The sequence below is a fragment of the Ursus maritimus genome, unplaced genomic scaffold (genome assembly GCF_017311325.1).
Source record: "Ursus maritimus isolate PB19 unplaced genomic scaffold, ASM1731132v1 scaffold_24, whole genome shotgun sequence".
NCBI lineage: Eukaryota > Metazoa > Chordata > Mammalia > Carnivora > Ursidae > Ursus > Ursus maritimus.
In genome coordinates, this window is record NW_024424897.1 from 4,733,364 (window position 1) to 4,756,559 (window position 23,196).

The 23,196-nt window shown below is 47.9% G+C and overlaps 1 protein-coding gene across 3 annotated transcripts in view; it reads right to left on the reverse strand.

Annotated features, from left to right (window-relative positions):
• The window catches only part of SEC14L1 (SEC14 like lipid binding 1), a 58,004-nt gene extending 37,413 nt beyond the window's left edge, over positions 1-20,591 (reverse strand). For 2 of the 3 annotated variants that reach the window (XM_040640152.1, XM_040640150.1), the window contains exons 1-3: positions 20,436-20,590; positions 19,208-19,312; positions 18,322-18,414 (exon numbers count right to left, since the gene is read on the reverse strand). In XM_040640152.1, the coding sequence (XP_040496086.1) occupies positions 18,322-18,384 (63 nt within the window). In that variant the 5' untranslated portion in view covers positions 18,385-18,414; positions 19,208-19,312; positions 20,436-20,590. Of the gene's footprint in view, positions 1-18,321; positions 18,415-19,207; positions 19,313-20,435 lie in introns of all 3 variants that reach the window. The other variant, XM_040640151.1, reaches the window with a different exon arrangement.
• Positions 20,592-23,196: the final 2,605 nt, after the last annotated feature.

The following is a 23,196-nucleotide window of genomic DNA, read 5'->3' on the forward strand; positions in this document are numbered from 1 at the left end:
GCAGTGTTCTCACGACCTGAACGCAAGGGGGGATGGGAGGGCCCTCCGCCCACGTGCCTGGCGAAGGTCTCTCCCGAAGCGCGACACGAGTTAGCGCTACATGAAGCTCTGCCCGCTTCAAGATTCCCCACCACAAATTTTCCTAACACTCTGGGTCCTAGAAATAAACTCTAGTACGTGACCAAAAAAAAAAAAAAAAAAAGCAAAGGAGCAAGGAGCAGGAACAAGGAGCAGCAGGCAAACCCCAGCAAAAGAGCCGGGCACCCCCACAAAGTGCCCCCGCCCTGCCCCCTCCCCACAAAGGCCCGCGAGCCCGAGGCTGGATTTTATCCTGCGCATCCAGCAGTACGGTCCCCCTACCAAACCGTTCCTGGTTCACAGCAGAGGAGTGACTGTAAGTCACTATTACACAACAGGCAGCAGAGTCCCTGGACTTCTCAGTATCTGAACCATTGCTGTAAGAACAGAATATGCAGGAAAACAAAGAACTGTCCCTAGAAGAAAAATAATCATCTAACTCTATAAAAACTTAGCCTGTGTGGGGCGCCTGGCTGGCTCAGTCGGTAGAGCGTGTGACTCCTGATCTCAGGGTCATGAGTTAAGCTCCACGTTCAATGTAGAGCTTACGTAATTAAAAAAAAAAAAAATAGAGGGGCTTCTGGGTGGCTCAGTCGGTGAAGTGACTGCTTTCGGCTCAGGTCATGATCCTGGAGTCCTGGGATGGAGCAGGCAGGCACCTGCTCAGTGGGAAGTCCGCTTTTCCCGTCCCTCTGCCCCTCCCCCAGCTTGTGCACGTGCTCTCTCTCTCAAAGAAATAAATAAAATCTTAAAAAAAAAACCCCAGCATGTTTACACTTGGCTGGTGCAAGGCTACCAACTCAGAACAGCAGGATCGTTTCAGTTGTTCCTGGTTAAAGACAAACATCAAACCATTTCCTTCTCTCCTTGAGGTATGCAGCCAACTGGCCAGCTAAAGCCTTGATTTAGTAAGGTCTTCTAGAATACTCTTACAGTACTTGTAACGTATTCCTTTTAAGAATTTCCGGTCAAGACTACCTGGAAACTTCTGGGGCGCCTGGTGGCTCAGTCGTTAAGCGTCTGCCTTCGGCTCGGGGCGTGATCCCAGTGTTCTGAGATCGAGCCCCACATCAGGCTTCTCTGCTAGGAGCCTGCTTCTTCCTCTCCCACTCCCCCTGCTTGTGTTCCCCCTTTCGCTGGCTGTCTCTCTCTGTCAAATAAATAAATAAAATCTTAAAAAAAAAAAAAAAAAAGACTACCTGGACACTTTTGTTAACACAATTTAAGAGACTGATACAGAGCTCTTGAGCTTTCAGATAAAGTTCCAAGTAGATCTAGCGTGCTTGACTAACTGCACCCTCTGCTTTTTCGCCTAGACTAGAAAGCTAGGGCCCGCACTGGTTCAACTGCGTCCGATTTCTGAAAGGAGCTCAAGACTGACATCTCATGCAATAGCCTGGGGATGATTTCAGTTTGTTTACTGTTTAAAGATAATCACTGATGACATTTCTGACTATTCGTCCTTAGGCATGGTCACAGGGGGCCCTATGTGAGAGATTTTTCCAAATTTCCCTTCACAGCACCCTTGATACTCAGTAACTTTTCCACGGTGCCCCAAAGCCAAAAGAAATACCATTTATTATTAGGTCCAAACAACCTAAAAAGCATTTGTGTCCTAATAACTTGGTAACCATCCGAAACAATAACACATCTAAGTTGAGGGAAAACATGTTTTCGTTTCCCTCCTAAATACCCAGGATTACTTGTGAGCGTGTACTTGGGTACTACGGAGGCTTGGAATCACAGTGGACACCCCTACTCTGGTTTCCTGTGGCTCACGGATTCTCATGTGGCAATGGCTTTTTAGCGTAGCTACCAGCGAAAACCCGGCTCCGCAAAGATGCGACACCATTCACCATTAAAAAATGCAAGGGCGCCTGGGCAGCTCAGTCGGCTGGGCGGCCGCCTTCGGCTCAGGTCATGATCCCGGGGATGGAGCCCCACGGCGGGCTCCCAGCTCAGTGGGGAGTCTGCTTCTCCCTCTGCCTCTTGCCCATCCCCCCAATTGTGTGCACGCGCGATCTCTCTCAAATAAATAAATAAAATCTTTAAAAAACAAACAATGTTAAGTTTATAAATAGTCAATTAAAACAAAAAACTTGGTATAAATACTACCATACAGGTCTCCCTCTTTCTATAAGGAAAAGAAAAGGCAAACAGAAGATAAAGATAGAAATCATCTTTATTTCACTTTAGGCATTGCAGATAAAATATTCCCTCTGTAATATGAAATAAATACAAGAAATCAATGGATTTAGCTGGTGAAATAACTGATTATTAGCTATATACAATACTCAGTTACTGGGAGCAGAAAATATGGCCCTGAAGATAAACAGAACCGGAGCTGGGAAGAGAACTTTCATGAAATGCACGGGGGGCTGGCGGGGAGGTGCCGGGGAACAAGGTGCTCTCTGAAAAGGTTTCGGTTACTGGCAGCCCTGAATCAGGCCTGATGTTAACGGCATTAACGTTTTCCACAGAATGAGGAAATACAATATACCTGGAAGGGAAAGAACTCACGTCGGGAAACGAATCGCTCAGCTCCCACTGTGACCTGAGGAAACGTAAACACGAATCTGCTGCTCCCACCGTCTCCGGCTCCGAGAGCCGAGAACCGTCCACCGGGCGCCAGAGCCTGCCCCGGCTCATCGCGCACGACCGTTGACCGAACACACGATGCTGCACGAGCACTTACGGCCTCAGATGGACGGTTTTATTTTATTCACATTTATTTTTCAAATGGACTATTTTAAATGCAGAGTGCTAGCAACTTTCGATCCACCCCGAGCCCCGACCCCGCCAACTACCAGGTATTCGACTCGGCTACCCCACGGTGTCCCTGCCCTCCACTCTTGCAGCACTGTCCCCTCACGACTAAGACACAAACCAGGCAGGCACACCACAGACCCTATGCGGAGCTTTGGCTCTGGAGTCAACAGGCCTTGATCTGAAAGCCAGCGGCGCCCACCTATGAGAGCAAGAGGCTTCTGTTAAAGAAAAGAGAAAAGACTGGGAGATAGGGCACTGGAGGGCGAAGTTTTATTGCCCCGCAGGAAACCGGGTCAGACACAGACGGATCAGAGGGAGGACCAGGAGGAGGAAGGGAGAGGAATTTTAAAGCAAAGACCACAAACCGGCCCTGTCCAGAATCAGGAGAGGCAAGGGCCGAGGGTCAGCGGCTGGCCGGTAAGATCCGGGTTCGTCTGGAGGTGAGCCGGCTGCCTGCTGGCCAGCTCTGAACTACAGGCGGCACCAAGGTCACTGGGCGAGACGGCCAGGTCAAGGACCACCACTGGACTAGCAATCTCCACCTCTGTTTTCTCATTTGTACAGTGGAATAAGAGAAGACCTACTCCAAAAAGTACACACTTCAGGTGTCAGTTGGTGGAACGTGTGACCCCTGACCTCAGGGCCATGAGTTAAAGTCCCACGTAGGATATAGAGTTTACTTAAAGGGGGGAGGGCCCCTTGGTGGCTCAGTCAGTCAGTCAGTTAAGTGTCCAGGTCAGGATCTCAGGGTCATGAGATCAAGCCCCAAGCTGGCTCCTTGCTCAGTGGGGAGTCTGCCTGGGGATTCTCTCTCTCTGTCTCCCCCTCTGCCCTACCCCCTGCTCAAGGGCACGTGCGTTCTCTCTCAAATAAATAATCTTTAAAAAGAAAAAAAAACAGATAAGTCCTGGGGATGTAATGTCCAGCACAGTGATTATAATTAATAATACTGTACTGCATATTTGAAAGCTACTAAGAGTACATCTTAAAAATTATCACAAGAAAAAATGTTAAATGTCAATTATATCCAAACAAAGCTGGTGGGGGCCCTACCCACAAAGTAAGTGTAAGCAATATGAGATACTGGCAGCATCCTCAACTTCTTCTGGGTTTAACTTACATCCGTGGAAATTAACACAGTGTATCCATTATTTTTTAAGATTTTATTTTTAAGTAATCTCTATACCCACTGTGGGGCTTGAACTTACAACCCCAAGATCAAGAGTCACATGCCCTTCCAACTGAGCCGGTCAGATGCCCCAAAGTTTTAAACTTTTAAAGTTAAAAATACGATACAGTTGTATTTGAGGACCGTTTACAAAACACTCAAAAATTCCTTTCATGAAAAGGAAACATGATTTTAAGAATCATAAATATAAAAGGATCCACACACACACACTTCCCACTTAAGGTGACACAATCAAAATGTGTACACTGTGTGAATTTCCACAGCTCTAAGTCAGACCCAGCAGTGGAGAGCAGCACCATCCATCTTTTCCATTCTCAGTCTCACCAATCAAGTCAAAGGACAGTCAAACAAATTACCACTATGGGTTCATTGTGTAGACCGGTTGCCCACTGTTATTTAAAACAATTGGGCCAGGGGCGCCTGGGTGGCTCAGTCCTTAAGCGTCTGCCTTTGGCTCAGGGCGTGATCCCGGCGTTCTGGGATATTGAGCCCCACATCGGGCTTCTCCGCTGGGAGCCTGCTTCTCCCTCTCCCACTCCCCCTGCCTGTGTTCCCTCTCTCCCTGGCTGGCTCTCTCTGTCAAATAAATAAATAAAATCTTTAAAAAATAACAATAAAAAAATAAAACAATTGGGCCAATGAGCCATCAAGTGAAGCACCCCTTCCCCACAACCTCTAGTTGTTTTCAACCTCAGTTTGGGTTTCCAACAAAACCCCCCTTAAGGACTTGGCTGACACAGGTCCATGCAAGTAGAGCAAAATCTAACTCCTAGTAACTGCGTACAGAGCTTGAATAATGTACAAACCCCTTTTAATAAGAGAGAGAAGTTTCTTTGGACCTTTGGTGTTGACCAGTTACGTATTAAATATATTATAATATAAGTATATATTTAAGTATATATATAATGTACACTAAAATACTACATACACATAATATATATTAGTATAGTATTTATATATACCATATATATATTATATGTATATTAAGTAACAGATTATGTTACTTAAATACGTACAAACTAGGTAAAAGCTCATACAATTATAAAACCCACGACATACGTTTACCAGGAAGGGTGACAACTTGTTGGAGCCCATTTCTCCTTCAGCGAAGACACAAACCGGTGGCCAGGGCACAGCGCTCTCAGACCTGAAGGCCCGCTGGGAGAGGCTGCAGGTGACCCACCAGGCCCACCGCTTTCTTTAGTCAAACCTGTATCTGTACGGCCCCGTCTGCAAGGTACCTTTGCCTATACTTGGCTCAAAGACATCTTCTACGTATTAATTCCACCTCAATTCTGTTTCTATTTGCTTTCAACCATTAAAACAGTATTATCTGGCACCCCCAAATAAACGTAAAAGCAAACCCTGTTCTGTTCGATAGCACTTAGCTATGTCAGGCATCGAGATGATCTCAGTGTGGTTTTTTAATTTTTTTTTTGACTGTCAAAATAAAAAGCACAACATTAACCAATCCCTATTAGAGAATTAAAGGACACTACAGTTGACCCTTGAACACAAGTTGGAACTGTGCAGGTCCATATGTACACAGATTTTTTTCAATAAATACAGTACAGTATGGTAAATGTATTTTTCTTATGACTTTCTTAACATTTTTTCTTTACCTTATTTGATTGTAGGAATATGGTATATGATACATACACAAAAGCTGCATTAATCAACTGCTTATGTGGTCAGTAAGGCTTCGGTCAGCAGTGGGCTATTAGTAGTTCAGTTTTTGGACAATCAAAAGTTATATGCAGCTTTTTAACTGCATCGTGGGGGGGGGGTCTGTGCCCCTAACCCCTGTGTTCAAGGGTCAATTGTGGTTAGAAAAAACAGAGGTGGGGCGCCTGGGTGGCACAGCGGTTAAGCGTCTGCCTCGGCTCAGGGCGTGATCCCGGCGTTACGGGATCGAGCCCCACATCAGGCTCCTCCGCTAGGAGCCTGCTTCTTCCTCTCCCACTCCCCCTGCTTGTGTTCCCTCTCTCGCTGGCTGTCTCTATCTCTGTTGAATAAATAAATAAATAAAATCTTTAAAAAAAAAAAAAAAGAAAAAAAAGAAAAAACAGAGGTATACACATCTTTTAAGTAGATTTTGTATTATACTTAAGATACCTCTGTCAATAAATCTTGAAGGTCAAATGTTTCACAGGCCGCAATTACTCAAGCCCCAGGCAAACAAGAGTGTCTGGAGTGCTATGAAGGTTTCTCTTCTCTCAGGTTTTCATGTGCAATCACATGACGGATCCATGCGTGATCCAATGGCATCCAGGACACACCATGACTTACCAAAACCATTCCTAATCCATAAACTGTTTGGTCTAATAAACAGCAAACAGAGTATAGGTGGCAACAAAAATAGCAGTTTTGCATATTCCTGTTCAAATCAAGTTGGATTTGGCAGAGTACTGTTTTACTTTCCAGAGTGTAAAAAATAAATCCGTGGACTTCAGAAAAGCATCTGGTGTTCCAGGGAAATGCAGCTGTCAGCTTTGAAAGATGCCATGTGTTTGCCCACATAAAAGAATGTAATGAGCTATGGAAATATTATCCGGTTTCATGAACCAGAATAAAAACTCCATCATCAGTAGGCTGAAAGGAGGAGCTGTTTCAGTCCGTCAGGAACACAACTGTCGTGCACTATTTATCAGAGGTCTGTGCTACAAGTCGCACCTCCTAGACCTTCCAGCGCCTGCTCCCCTATTCTCTCTGCTGCTTCTCTGCCCGTACGGCAGGAGCCCACCGTTGTATTTCAGTGGCTCTACACCTGCTGTTAGATGCTGTTCTTCCTCAGAAACCAACAGCAACAGCAACCGTGAGATGTAAATTACAGATACACTTCGAACAGACGGAGCCAAATTCAGTGGTAGAATTCTTCAAGGAAGTTGTCTTTTGGATCTAGAATCTAACAATATAAAGGACAAAAAAAGAAACCTAGAGAGATATGCATTTTTTTGGTTGATATTAGAGTCAAAAACTAGATCTTCAGAGTGTACAGTAAACACAATAGCCAAAAAGTGGAAGCAACCCGAGTGCTCACTGCTGGGTCAACAGAGAGACAAAACGCGGTATGTACGTCCAACAGATTATTCCGCCTTAAAAAGGAAAGGAATTCTGACACCTGCTGCAACATGCACGACCCGTGAAGACACGATGCTGAGGAAAATAAACAAATCACAAAAGGACAAATGTCGTAGGATTCCACTCACGTAAGGAACAGTCATAGCTCTAGTCGGAAACAGAAAGTAAAAAGGGGCAGGGTGTTTGCCAGGGGATGGGGGATGGGGAGCTGGTGTTTAATGGGTACAAAGTTCCTGTGTGGGAAGGTAAAAAAGTTCTGGGGAGGGACGGCAGTGATGGGTCGCACCACGACACGAACAACTTAGCACACTGAATTGTCCACTTGGAAAGGGTTAAAACGGTAGATCCGATATTATTGTATATTTCACCACAATAAAATATAGTACAAATCAACTCTACCTGAAAATGAGCAAAGTCATACAAATAATTAAATTAAGGTACATTCAAAGAAACACACGCTCGTAACTTCGCTACCACTAAACAAACTGCAGCACGGTCTGAAGAAGCCTATAGAGCCAATCGATGGTCTCCCCATCGGCACGCTAGAGCCTTCGAGAGAGCACACCATGTAGTAAGAGTCTCTACGACACAGCCTGCTCAAGCAGCTAGTCCTTTCAAAACATTTCAAAGTTATAACTGAAATCAACCTTCCTTCCTCCCATCCCTTGGCTATAAATGCTACTGAAGCAGAGCTACACCGGCGGTCCTCAAGCCTGAGCCGTACCAGAAGCACCTGCAGGGCTGTGATGCCACGCCGCGGAGCCCACTCGCAGAACAGCCCCAGTCGGGAGAGAATCACAACTTAGAATTGCTAGAATTTGCATTCTAAACCAACTTGGTGTTAAAAGTAAAACGAAGGTAACAGGTGTTTGTGGAAGAGTTCTAAATATTAATAGCATAAATCCTGCAACACGACCAATGATCTCGTCAATGAATTTACTACTTAAAATCTGTGCCTTACAGCTCTTAGTTCTGGGCCTGGTTTTTAAGACATATATGGGGATTAAGTTAGGAAAAAGAAAGAGAACACACATTTATGATGAGGACAACCCAATGTTACAGAATAACTTACTCATTAAGGAAAAAAAAAAGAGTCATATAATAATTGACCTTTCAGGTTTAAACCTGAAGATATCTCAAAAAAAAAATTAGAATGCCATATTATCAGAGTCAATAATTTTTAAGTGAATTTTATGCTCTATAGGGGAACCACGGAAATGAAATTCTTTTATACCTGGTATTCATCACTATGGGAGAAAAGCCACCCAAAACACCAAATGACACATAAACCAGAACACATTTTTTAGTCAACTATAGTGATTATAAACTTCAGTTCACTGAATATGGACTCTGTTTTAACCACAAAAGATGATTTGAGTCAGATCCCTTCAAAATAAGATTCAAGTATAAGTAGTAAATACCTCCAAGTAAATACCTCCGAATATGATCCCATGTGACCTTTTGTCAAAATTTTCATTACCAGAAGCAGGAGTATCGCAGGAACACAAGCATGTATTCCAAGACTGACTTATTCTTTAGACAAATCTATTTCTGAGAGCTTACTCTACGCTCAGGTTACAAGCTGAAGGTGGAGAGACCAGTGAGATGACAGTGGGCCATGGAAGCACAGAGCGAGAACCCCACCTAGAAGAAGTGAGTCTGACCAGTTAGAGTCAGCCAGGTGGGAAGGAGGGAGGGAGGCATTCCAGGCAGTCTGCAGAAAGGCACAGAGGCCATGGGAAATAACAGCAGACTGATGAAACTCCAACTGGTCCAATATAACTGGATGCGCAGCAAACCTGGGGGGCTCATGGGGAGACGAGGCTGGGGAGAGAGGCAGGAGGAGATGGGGAAGGGCCCCGGGTACCAAGCTGGGTACCAACTCGAGCCTCACTTTGAAGGTGCGGGACAGACACCTAAGAACTCCAACACGGTACGCGTTCCGATTTACAATCAGAGCCCCTGGCAGCAGCCCAGAGAAGACTAGGTGGTGAGATGGGGTCAGGAGTCCGAGTCCAGAGGCCTGGAACAGGATGCCAGGACCTGTCATCGGAGAGAAGCCAACACAATCGGAGATTCAGAAACAGCTCGAGTGGGGCGCCTGGCTGGCTCGGTCGGAGGAGCATGTACGAGACTCTTGACCTCAGGGTTGTGAGTTCAAGCCCCGCATGGGGTGTAGAGATGACTTAAATACATAATACTTTAAAAAAAAAGAAGAAAGAAAGAAAGAAAGAAAGAAAGAAAGAAAGAAAGAAAAGAAAGAAAGAAAAGAAAGAAAGAGAGGGAGGGAGGAAAACGGAATGGTTCGGGGGACATTCTGGACAGGGGAGGGTCTGGTCATCACTGAGCCTAAGGGGTGAGCAGGGAAGGCAGCCAGGGACGCCAAGGGCTCTGGTCTGAGGGCAGGGCAGGCCACATGGCGGTGGCACTTGTCAGAAGCAGCAGATCACAGGAAAAGGCAGAGCTTCAGAGCAGCACTTAATTGGGGTTTTTTTGGTTTGTTTTTTGTGTATTTGTTTTCTGTTAGGCTGTGTTCTTGGCGCGGACAGGAGGAGGGAGCGGATTCTGTTTCAGTGATGCTAAATTTGTACGTAGTCAAGTGGAGATGTCCTGGCAGGCAGCTGGCTAGGAATCTGGAAGCTCCTGAGTGGGGGTCTAGGCTGAAGATAAACTTTGAGATCTTCTGTTTATAAAGTAACAGTTGAAGCCATGGGTTTAAATGAGGCTGCCCAGGAAAAGATGTCAGGTGAGAGAGAACTGGATAGTTCTAAACTAGCATTAACTACCACTTAAAACACCATGATGTTTATGAGACCAGAAAACACAGTATATACAACCGGCGGTCCCAAAATAGCAAAACGAGTATCGTTAGAGGAGAAAGAGGAGTCCATCTGCCCCCGAAGGCATGGAAGTGGGGAGAGAGAGACAAGGTCGGTCAGAAGGGCAGGCTGGAGAGTTCCACATGCAGCCTCTAATCTCTAATCAAATATGCAAGACACTCACACACTGGACGCTTATCAATAATGCCAAGTGCGCTCCCAATACTCTAGTGTGAAAACGTGCAGGGGAGCCAGGACACAGATGGCAAGATTTCTGAATGGAAAAAGGATTCAGTACACAGCAAGACACACAAAGCGGTTACCTTATACAGAGTGATAACCATATATACATAAACTTCTCCAAAAAAAAAAAAAAGCTAGCTCTTCTAACATCAAATTGTACCTTGCAAAAAAATTTGAACGCAGTATATGATCTCATGTAAAATCACTCCCTAGAAATACACAAAACTGTTTCCCTCTTGTATAGGTTAAAATCAAGAAAGAAGAATCAGTTACGACACCAGGCAAGCCAAGTCCTCTCTTCAGTGAACTTTTCTGTGGACGCTTCTCCAACCAGCCTGATATCCCTACCCAGGGCTCAAAAGGATGAAGCACCAAGAGCCAGACCCCCCAGACCACTGCCCCCCCACTAACCCCCAGCCCGGCCTCCAGCAGCACTGCTGCTCGCGCTGTACCCAAAACCTCTCGATCAGACCTGCCAAAACGTGAACTCCTTTCACCTGCTTTCTGTGTAAAACATTAGGACCAATGAAGTGGGTTAAAAAGTAACTGTAAATAGACCCAGTTTAATTTGGGAAAGAATATTCTGCATCTTATTTGCAATTCAACATTCTTGAAGAGGGTCACTGGGACCGGAGAGGAGCAGCAGGTTTTCACCACTAAACAAATAAAGCCCGTCTCCATCACCAAGCATTTCAACAGAGCTGCTCCGAGTCGCTGAACTGATTCGAGGCTGCACCTGCTCCTATCTGCCACCGTGAACAATTAAGTCAGCCAAAGGTTAAGGGGACGGGACTGGACGATGACCCAGTTTCTCTAACAAAGCGAGGGCATGAAAGGAAACAAAGGGAAGGGAGAATATGGGAGAAGCGTGGAGACTAAAGACACAAAAACCAAGAGCGGGAACCAAACAACTTCTGAAAAGACATCGTTCTAGACAGTCGAGAGAAGTCTGAACACAGTGTTTTCGTGAAATGTGATGATGACATGGCAATCGTGTTTACTGGTTAGAGAGACATGCTGAAGGGGTTATGGATGAGTTCACAAGATGCCTGAAAGCTGTTCTAAATACAGCAGGAAAAGAAAAAAGTGTGTGCCTGTGTGTGTGTGTGTGTGTGTGTGACAGATGACACAATAGTTAGTGGTAAGCGCTGTTCCTGCCGGAGCAGGGTGATAGGCCCGTGGCATTGACTGGACACTGCACCCTCTCTATGCTTGAAAATGTCCATAATACAAGGTTTTGGGGTTTTTGTCTGGTATTTTCTGTTTACACAAAAACAGGTAAATCAAAGAGGCAAGGAGCTGAGTCAGATCCTGCTTTATTTCTCCTTTGAATATTTCCTACTGCACCACAACTGTCTTCACCCTAGCACATTAAAAATAATTCAGAATGCATAATGTGTTGGCAAGTGGGTGTAAAAGAAGGGAAAATGCCTAGTTCTATACAAAGCAGCATGTAATGAAAGTGTACTATAATTGTCCATTTCCAAAACCAAGTAAGCCTGACTAATCACACCCCAGCTTGTATGAAATGCAATAGGACTCACACTATGGCAGTCAAACACCCCATAAAGGAGAAGACTACAACGTCACCCCACTGAAAATTGACCAGGATTTAAGACCCCATCAGAGAAATTGGATCATTTCCCTCCTTTCCTAGACTTGAATAAATTGTTTAAAGTCGGCTACCCAAAACACAGGAACACTGCTTATTCCCCTCTGAGTAAAAACAAATCTTACTGCCTACTAGGCTGCCTGAAGATCTAATGCCGCCTCGATCAACAAGAGGATGTATTTCAATATCACCACGAGAAACTAAGAAACCAGAGTCGGGGACGCCAAAAGGCCCAGGGACGAATCTAGGATGAGAGGAAGAAGACGTGCTTCGAGAAGAACAATGAGAGACAGGATGACAACACTTCAAACTAAAACGCTGCTCAAAACCCAATGTGCACGCGACTTGGGTCAGAGGTGGACGGTGAAAGTGGGACGAGGGACGTGCACGCGACTTGGGTCAGAGGGGAACGGTGAAAGTGGGACGGGGGACGTGCACGCGACTTGGGTCAGAGGGGAACTGTGAAAGTGGGACGGGGGACATGCACGCAACTTGGGTCAGAGGGGAACGGTGAAAGTGGGACAGGGGCTCAAAATTTCTTTGGGAGGAGGCAGCCAGTTGCCAGAAAGAGTGAACAAGGACAAAGCAAGTCCGGGTTCCAGCAGGACTTATGCTCTTCCGCCCCAACCAACCCGAGGAAAAATCTGGAAGTGGGGTGGCTTGTGTGCCAGGCCTCCTCCTCAGAAAGCACTCTATTTCTCGGATTTCTGCACACCTCGCTCTCACCCCAGAAAGACCAGGCTCGGTTCAACTCAACGTGGGGCTCTTCTCACACTGCAGTCATACACACAAGTCTACCTGGGGTCCCCAAAGGTGTCCCCTCCTGTTTTGATAGAGGAAATTTGAATGGATGGACTAAAGCCTAATAAAAGTACAAATGCCTGTTTAACCTAAAAGAAATCTTAAAAATAAAAGAAATACACACATGCAGAGAAGTCATTTACTTACTGATTCATTTCACCTAGTATTTGGAGGTAGGCAAAGGGCTGGAGGTAAAGAAGGAAGAGGGGAGGGCGCGGACATCGCTAGGCCCTGTCCTCCCTACTTCCCTATCTGCGGGCTAATTCCAGCACCTCCTCACCACGGCCTTACTCCTAGGTGACTGGCCTAGTCACTGGGTCACCCAGCAGTTTGTGGCAGGGACTAGATGTGTACCCAACTCACAGCAAATCCCTCCCTCCTGCCTTCATCATCTGGTCTTAGCGGGAAGCCGGGAGACACCTGAGGAAGGGGAAAAGGGGCTAAAAACACAAAGAATGAAACAAACAAAAGTAAGAGAGAGAGGAGAGCAAAAGCAAATTTCATGGCGGTGGGCCATTTAACCGACGACTGTACAGTGGCCAGTAGCTTCTGCGTTTGGTCAACCTCCGAAAGCACACTGCCTCAACCGCCAGGCAGGTGCCTGTCAACAGACCTTCGCGTGATTTAGGAAGATGTAAAAAAAAAAAAAGTCAAATTCATCACGAAAGGGCTCTGCTCCTAAGGGAAGTATTGGTTAATTGAAGGATCACAGTGCGTTACTTCTTTTTCATGGAGAAAACGTAAATCTCTTGTCTGAAAACAGACCACAGAGTTACATTTTAGATCGGAGTTCCCATCAGACCCACTTCCCAAGTCCTCACACGCAAAGCTCCTGCGCACAGACGTCAGCGGACCAAGTGCAATCCGAGAGGCTACTCCACGCTCGGCAGCAACACTTGAGGGAACGGGAAAGAATCCGCAAAGTCACCGCCCCGGGGAACATTGGCCATACTGTCTGGAGCCCTGAGAATACAAGGAACTGCGGTCAGCAGCGGAAGTAGCTAACCCTGACGACCCTGATGGAAAGGAGTCGGAGGCAAGGGAAAGAGAGGCGAGCGGCCCCGCAGAGGCCTGGGGAAGCGGGCTAGGTCAGCAGGACCGAGACTCAAAGAAACAGACGGGGAAAAGCAGGCAGCCACGGTGAGGAAGGAAGTGTCGAAAGGGTAGAAGGGCCGGAAAAACACTGCGTGGCAGAACAGCACGGAATAGATTTAAAAATTCATGTTTGTGAAGTAAGGTTAAACAGAGAGGGGAGGACAGGAAGAGCCTCGAGGAAGAGCACAGCGGGTGACACCGATATAGAGGTCACTCAAACAGGACTGCCAAGTGGACAGGGCGTCTGGCAGCAGAACGCGGGATGACCCGAAGGCGTAAAAGACCAAACAAGAAAACTCACTCGGGGAGTGCCAGGACAGAAAGGATCAGAAATGCGGACCCGAGGGCACAATCTCTGCCTGCTGGGCCGCAGATGGCGGGGGAGGCGGGAGCCCTGGAAGGAGGCCGGTGCTCCTGAGAGCAGAGCCCAGGCGCACGGTGCTAGTGCGGGGGGCAGCTGGGGGGCAGCAGGGCACGCAGCAGGGCCTCTCCCATCACGCGCTCCAGCGGGTCAAAACGACAGCTGTCCTGGGGCCGAAAGGGAGGAGAGGCCAGTCCTCGCCCCACTTGTACGCGCTGGCGCCGAGCTCTCCGGGCCACAGAGCACGGCGGGCGGCCCCCTCCCCGCACCCGGAGGTACCAGACCAGACCCTCTCCCGGGCGCCCTGCTGCACATCTCTACCACCCGCTCACTAGCTCCTTCGCCCCTCCTCGGGCTGGTACTAAGAGGCCTGTGAGGTCAGAAGGGGGAAAGCTGTGCTTAAAAATGCTTCGTCTTGGGGCGCCTGGGTGGCACAGCGGTTAAGCGTCTGCCTTCGGCTCAGGGCGTGATCCCGGCGTTCTGGGATCGAGCCCCACATCAGGCTCTTCTGCTATGAGCCTGCTTCTTCCTCTCCCACTCCCCCTGCTTGTGTTCCCTCTCTCGCTGGCTGTCTCTATCTCTGTCGAATAAATAAATAAAATCTTTAAAAAAAAAGTTTCGTCTTTTAAAACTGTGTTTTCTCCCAGAAATGTCAACATGAAACACTCCCACAAGCACGACAGGGTCCTCCCTCCCATGCCAAGCTCCTGCTTTGTGGGATTCCCCTTGCTCCGCCCAGGCAAGACCCCAGATCTTTTAAGTGTCCTGCAGGGATTCACTACCCCTCCCAACGTGCAGAGACTGGACAAGGCAGAGGCATCCTGGGGAACAAGAACCTTCGGAAGCCCCTGCAGGGCATGAGGAAGGACTGGGGAAGCAGATCTCTGCCACTAAGTGCGCCTCGGGCTCCTCACCCTCCAAGGGGAGAGAGGGGCTTTCAGGCCGTTTCTCCACTTCACCGAAGCTCCAACATGCTGTTTCTGGGCAAATGTCTCACAAAAGCAAGCCCTTAAAATGCCACAAGGGCCTGCTGGAAAACTCCACCTCCATCTTGCTCGTGTGCCATTTAACTCAAATGAGTCAATGAGAACATCGATGTGATTTCTTCATGCTACGGGTATACAGATCCCAAAACAAATGATAAATTTTCACTAAATCGATCAAGTGCAATGAACAAATTTGATGCCCACTGTGATGTCGCTATTTACACTAGGCATTCTCCACCTAAGCCATTTTCTGGCCATACTAAACTCAGTCACACGCCTGGCTGACAGACAAGGGCATGTGTTCACTGAGTGGCATTTCCCCCAACAGTCTCCTCCCCCTCTGACCCCCGACTCCCGTGAAGCAGGACTTGGAGCCTCATACCCATTCCCCAGGCCGACCACCCACCCAGCACTCCCACCACTACCCAGCCCTCACTGTGGTGCTCTCTCAAAACCCTTGCCCTTGAGGGGCACCTGGCTGGCTCAGTCCATAGGGCATGGGACTCTTGGATCCATGTGGGTTTGAGCCCCAAACTGAGTGTGGAGCGCACTTAAAAATAAAATCTTAAAAAAAAAAAAAAAACCCTTGAAGCTATAGTTCTGTTCCTGCTTTAACTGTCTCTCCTCACTCTGAAGAACTGCAAAGAATATTTCCAGCCTAAGTCTATTATACTACTGTTTCTCCTCAATGAAAAAAATAATAATAAAGCAAGGTAAATAAAGAGAATTTCATGATGTACAATTTCAGTCTGAAAAGTGGCCAATGACACCACACAAAAATCACTAAGGACTTAAAACATTCTAGCTTCTATCTAATTCTGGAAGGAGAACATATTTCATTTTCAGATTAAAAAATATTTTCCACAACCCAAAAGAAAATGACTACTTGCCTCAAAACAAAAGCAATTTAAAACAGTTAATTTTAAAAGCCTGGGGGGGGGGTGTGTTCAGAACTTGAATCTCAAATTCTCCTGGAAATCCACACATAAAATGGGCAGGACAAACTTCACCATTTTGAAAACAGTCAAGTAAGAAAAATAAGGAAGCTGATCATTAGACAATTAAAACTCCTCTTTATTAATCTAGTGTCCGCAGAAGAGACCAAAAAACCTTTGCCTCACACAATCAGGGTTGCACTGAGCTTTTAAGATCGAACTTAATGTTTTAGAAAACAGAACGCACCTCTCCCGGCTCCTGTGCTCCCGAGCCGAGCCGACCCAGCCTGGCCCAGCCCCTGGGGCACTTCTCAGCCTCACAGGGGGCCACGGGAGGCCACTGGGCTCCACTGCTCCCCACACCTCTCCCCCAACCCCACCAGCCTCTGCCAACTGAAAGGGTTGGGCCACCAACCCTGGGCAAATAATCCACAGAGGCCAATAACCTACATCCTCACTCCAGGGGAGAGATGCCCAGATGGAGTCTCTCTAGAATCTGACCCGGGAAACATGACAAGACTCGGTCACTTAGAAACTGAAAGAATTCAACAAGAAACGCCACAAAGTTGAACTAGGGCTGGAGGGGCTTTGAATAGCTAAAACCGCACAAGAGCTGAAGCCACAGGGGAGGGAAAACCAGGAGGGAGCAAAGCGGCGGACCAGGAGGAGAAGGGGAAGAGAGGCTCCCCCCTCCGGAGTGAGGCAGAGTCCCACGGGGTGAAGTTCCAGGGACACGGCAGCCGAGGTTCCCCAGAGCTGCCGGGAACCACCTTCCAATGCCAGGTTCTTGGAGCTCAGCCCAGGCAGCTCGCATTCCTGCGTTTCTGTGCGATGCACATCGCCCCAGCACACCACACGTGCTCCCGCGGACAATACCCCCTCTCAAGCCCTCTGGAGTGGCTCTCTGCTGCAGAGACCAAAAGCCAAGGCAGCGCGCATAACATGCAGACAGGAAACAAGCCTTTCTGATAAACCATTAACAAACAGTCTTAGTATTTAAGGGAAACGCGGCGGTGCCTGGCTGGCTCCATCGGTCAAACACGCGACTCTCGATCTAGGGGTTGTAAGTTCGAGCCCCGCACAGAGTGTACAGAATACTTAAAATCTTCCAAAAAAAAAAAAAAAAAAGGGAAACACAGAACTAAAAACACCACCCCCATGCCAAAAGGAAAACCCGCAACACCTCACACTGACCGAGAAGAGGCACAGGGGACTTCCTGAGGTACTGGGTGGAAAGGTCCTGCGTCCTGACAGCGATCCGGGTCACTCTGTCATCCACACTGATCCAACTGCACACCTAACGGGACCAGCTCACTGTGTGTAAATTAGAGCCCAATTTTTAAAATCTCCCTAAATCTAAATCGTTTTCTCGAGAGGACTTGCATTTTGGGGGTTATTTTTCAAAACTATATTGCTCTGGATAAATCTCACAAACAAGGCTGCACAGAAGCAGCCAGATGCAAAAACACCTGAGGTTCTAGTTAAACATAGAACAGAAACAGCCAACACTCGTCAACAGTGTTCGAAGTCAGAGCAGCGGCCAACTCTGAGCTGGGAGGGAGGGGGCAAGTGGGATTTCTGGCTGGGCTGGTATGTTCTGGATCTTGACCTTGGTCCAGTTTGGCATTTTCATCGCTATGTCCACGCAAAAGCATTTCCTGTACATAGCTTATATTATACCTTAACAGTAACACAGAAAAGAAAGGAAAAGAAGGAATACCCAAGAATATTCTGAAAGTGATTAGGAAAGATTTGTTTTACAATCTAATGAAACGCTTATTTTCAGCCAAACTCTTCAGATAAATAACAAAGAAAATGAAGACTTTGGTTACCCCATTTGTGGAATTCTACTATGCCTCATGAACTTGATGTCAGGGGGAAAAAACTCATTCGGCAGAGGCCTTAGAATAATCTAAATCAAACTCCATTCCGTAGTGCTCACTGCTGTGCAAGGGAATCCACGGGCTACCGGACTGCGCTTCCAAAGCAGCAGCAGAGGGGAAAACCACTCTCCACGTCCCTTTTCGACTTCACCAAACAAAAAGAGCAAAATCCAGAAGTATTTAGTCAGAATCCCACTTCTGTGTTTTCAAAGAGAGAATTAACTCAAACTCACATATTAACCTGAGGTGCATTTTTAAAAAACAAACATGCACCTTTTGATTTTGAGAGATTTACGGTTTAAAAACATTTCACGAACTCTAGATCCAGATCATAAGCATAAAAACAGAATAAGTAAAAGCGGAGCAACGGAGACAAAATTATAAAATAAACATCCGTTTACAGATCATCAAATTTGAATACTTAAAAAAAAAAGAAGCCAAAGACTAAATTAAAATGGAAAGTACTTACAGCCATAATTAATTCAAAGGGGTGTTTATACACCCTCACTGGTGACTGGTATTTCTGCACCATGATTGTAACACAATAGCAACCCTCTCACACCTGCAAAACACAAATATATATGATTAAAAAAAAAAAACCCATGATTAAGCCTGGGAAAAATTAAGTCTGCATTTACTCATCATACCACAGTCTAACTGTAGAAAGGGACCTCAATAGGTCACGTAATTCTCTACACACAAAAACCCAAAGATGACATTTGGACTATACAAGGAGAGAGAAGGAAATAAGACAGTAAGAAAAGGTGAAGGAAGTCCAAGTGTCATGAGGGAAACAGCTCTGCTCTGCCTCCTGGGGCCTCTCCAGGGGCTGGGCTGGGTGCAGGATCCCAGTTCTTCCCAGCGCTGAAATGTTATGATCCAATTATTAGTTCTTGAATCATTTTCTCTTCCACAACTTCTACAAGAAGCCAAATAAAAATGATGGCACCTAAGTCTGGAGACACACAAAAATTACAACGGAAAAAAAAATACTATTGTATCTCAAATTATGGAATACTCCTCAAAAGCTAGCTTCAAAGTAAACTTGTCAATCCTGGTTTTCTAACTGCGTAGACTACAATTGCAGAGACCTGTTTCCGAATGGCAGCAACACCACACACTCTGGTGGGGTGGAACCTCCAGCCTCAAACAGCTGTGAGATCTGTCAATAATCCACTAAATGCTGGACCCTACTTCCCAGAGGAAGGAATCCTCCTGCAAGGTACCTACTCCCACTCCAGTGCCAACCTACACGCATTTTTCTGAAAAACACATTTTTTTTTTTTTGGAGTCCTCTGCCTGACTGTACTTCCCTATTTAAAAGTGAGGAAGAAAAATAAATCCAAAGAGCCTACCTGTCCTGCTGAGAATAATCATTAAGAATGTTACTTCATGCTGAATATGGTCAGAGGATGTCCAAATGTACAAAATGGAATATCCTCAAGGAGCCCAAAGTCTAGCTGTAATTTAAAAAAAATATATGGAGATATATTTTATTTCAGAAGATTCCTATCTATATTATTACATTTAACCAGGTCTGGAACTCTCTCTGGTGTATTTGTTTAGCATATCTCTCTGTAAGAACAGGTTACCTTGGACAACAGCACTGGCAGTCTGAAAGCTGCTACAGAATTACTCCCCGTGACCTCAAACCAGTCATTTGACTTCCCTCGGACTCAGTTTCACCTCTGTGAAATGAGGTTTTGGGTGAGATAATCTCGAAGGACTTCCAACTCTGAAATCATGACACTCAGAGCCAAACTCCGGAGTCCTCCTACCTCACTGCCCTGGAAGCCGGCATTAATATTGATTCTGGGACCGGCAGGTCCTGATGCGCGGGGACCGCGTTCTATTTCGTTCTGCAAACCTGACAATGCTGGTGCACAATTTTAAAACTGGGAAATTAACTTTAGAGCATCTCCCAGAGACGGAGAGGCTGGTTACAGGGTATAAAAAGGGATGCGGGGGTTGGGGGAGACTTAAAAAGCAGAATGCTCGGTGAAGATACTCTAACACCCATTCAGGATTCCACTGCCCGGAAGAACCCAGAGTGACTACTCTGGGAACCTGCTAATTCACGAGCTTCTGAACTCCTGCCACTGCCCAGCTTCGGATGCTCAGGTCCAGAGAAACGTCCTAAGTGGGAATCCGGAGTTAACAACGGCCAAGTGGCATCCTGGACCAGGGCAGCCTCTATTGCATGACAATTGGTGCTTAAAAATTAGCCAATGGCCAGACCTAGAGAGTCCACCGCGCGCAGGCGGAGGGGCGGCCGGGCCCTCGGGCCGGTCGGCGGGGGTGGGAGGTCCAGCGCGGCGGCCCCCGCGGGCCCCCCGCCCCGGCCGGCCCGGAGGTGGGGAACCGAGGGCGGGCTTGGACCCCAAACTCTACTACCCGCAGGGAGGGCTCCCGGAGTGCGAAAGAGGGGTCTACGGGGGCTACCGGGACAGCGACGGCGGCAGGGGCGGCGGGGCTCGCTCCCGCCGGGGCCAAGGAAGCCGAGGGGCCGCGAAGAGCCCCGCGGCGCTGGGAGGGGCCGGGCCGGGGGCGCGCTCGGAGCCCGCCGCGACAACGCGTGCCTACCTCTTGTCAGAAAGGCCGGGCCCGGGACGCGGGGCGGGGGGGGGCGCTCATCCCGGCGGCTCCGTGGTGCCGTCGCCGTTCCACTGCCGGCGGCCGCAGCTCCGCCGCCGGTTCCGGGGAGTGGACGGGGTGGGGGGGCGGGAGCGGGAGGGGCGCGGCGAGGCTCGAGTGGTTGTTACGGGTGACGGGGAGGGCGGGGCCCGGCGGCCGGAAGGAGCGCGCGTGCGCGAGTGCGGCCGAAGGACGGAGGCGGGCGCGACGACCGTTGCTAGGGGAGGGGGAGGGGGACACAACCCGGGCGGAGCCGCGCTGCGCAGGCGCCATCTCGGGGGCCGGCAGGCGTGGGAGGAGCTCGGCGCTGGCGCCGGCCCTGACGCACGGGCTGGTCTCACGGAGGCCGCTGGCTCCGCCCTGTTGCGTCACGGGGCGGGGCTAGGGTGGGGGGCGGAGCGAGACGCCAAAGAGGGCCGCGAGTCTGGCGGAGAGTTTCGCTGAGTTGGAGCTGGCGGGTCCCGGCCCGGCCTTCTGGTTTTGTGGCTGCCCGGGGCCGGAGCCAGGGCGCTGCCCCGAGGTCTGACCGGCGCCGGAGGTCCAGTGCCTCCTCATTTTTTGCGCACTGCTCAGGAGCGGTAGGCCTCCCCCTGCAGTGCCCTGACCACATTCTCGCCGAGTAATGCAGCTGAGGCGAGTGCCAGGGCTTGGGAGGGGCTGGGTGGAACCGAGCATCATCTTGTCAACACGTCCGGACCCCGCGGTGCAACTGACGTGGGGCCAGGTCAGCCCCTCGAGACCAGGAGGGCTGCGTTCCAGCGGGACAGCGCGGTTCCAGCGCCAGCTCTGAAGCACGAGTGTGATGCACGCTGAGACGCGGGTCTTTAAGGGGGGTGAAGGACTGGAGAAGGCCATCGCGCACGTCCACCCACACAGCGAGGCTGGCTTTACAGCCCACACGCAATTTCTCCGGCGGTGTCACTGCTGTGCCCTTTGCATTAGTCACCTGGGTGGATGCACATTGGATGCTCTGCCATCGCACAGCCCATTTTCGGAACTGCTTTGGAATTTCCTTCAGGGCCAGTTCAGCAGCCACACAAGAACATCATTGATAACTTGATCACACCTTGTTCTTCGCAAACCATCATTTTCCAGCTTGAGCACCCACACTGCTCACTACTCTCAGCTCCGACTGGCTTTTGCCTGTTTGTAAAAATCACACCCACCTTCGAAAGATGCTTTCAAAAAGAGACATCCCAGGAATGATGAGCCTCCTGGTAGGTGTAAACAGCAGCACCTATGAAACGGTCTTGGTGAAAACTGACCTGATCTGATAAGCCTGTAGGTGTAACCACCCATTTACAGGGGACAGAGAACAGAGGAACATGGCAAATGATACCATGGGGAAACAATTGCCCAAGCATCAGCTGTGGGAAACCCTGCATGACAAACACATTCTTTATCAGATAAATTCCAAAGGAAAAAAAGGGGGGAAGGCCTAAAAGAAGTTGGGAAATCACTGAGCCATACACTGAGGACTCCTGAACTTTTGTCTGTATACAGCACACTTCAATTGAAACTTTTCGGGAAAAACAGACCTGAGACATCGACCAATTGCAGTATACGAACTTATCCCATCCTGATTTTCGCAAATAAAATAAAGTGTTATGAAACCAGGGAGCTTAAACACTTTCAACATACAATAATACTAAAAAGTTACTAATTCTTTAAGCGGGATATGGTATTATGGCTAACATTTTTGAAAGAAGCCCTGTCTTTTAGGGACACACTGAAATATTTTGGAGTGAAATGCTGTGCTGTCTAGGATTACCTTCAAAATAAGCCAGGTGGGGAGAAGAGGGAGTAAGGACTTAGATGAAATAAGACTGGTCCTAAGTTGATAATTGTTCATTGTATGATTGTGTCCACTTTTGTCTATGTTTGTAATTACCAATAATAAAACATTTTTCAGAGAAAAAAAGATGGTCTGTCACCACTGAGGCTGTCAGATCAAGACATACTTACAAAAGAGGTATTTGAAAACGTCTCAAGCAATAGTAGTATCATTGAGATACAAGAACAGACTCCCAAGGAATCTAACTTGAAGGAAACAACACTTGTTTAGATGTATAAATTATGGTACTGTTTGATTGGTTTTAAATCAGTTTTATTGCACAAGTGTCCAACACCTACAAGAAACTCCACTGAGCGACATACTACAGAGTTAAATAAAAAGAAGCAGTCTCCGTCCTGTGAGCACACGCATGCGGAGCTCTGACTATATGGCAGACCCCGCGTGAGGCATAAAGATGAGTACGGTGTAGAGGGGAAAGCAGAGAAGAAAGGGGATCAGGTTTGGCGGCCAGTGACCAGAACCCCAAAGTCAAAGTGTCATGACAAAACTGAAGTGTATGTCCCTCACCCGTGAACAAGGTTGACGGCTGGTATGGCACCTCCATCACCAATATCAATTGCCAGCTTCCCCAAAGGACCATCAGAATAATGTGCTGATGAACCAAGGCTAAGGTGGTCGAAGCAACAACAGCAGGGGAGAGCTCCACCTGGACCAGAGTCAGCCTGGAGACACTCTTGGTGCGTCAGCTGGGCGAGGTCAGGGAGACATTTCAGGGTGTACAGGTCTCAGCTTAAGTGTTCAAGGCAGGTCTCTCAAAGCTGAGGCCCAAAAAGGGCCAGGCCAATTTGTGATGTAGTTGTTGAGGCCTGGTGGACACAACAAGCAGAAGTTCTTGAAGATTCTAGTCTTGATAAG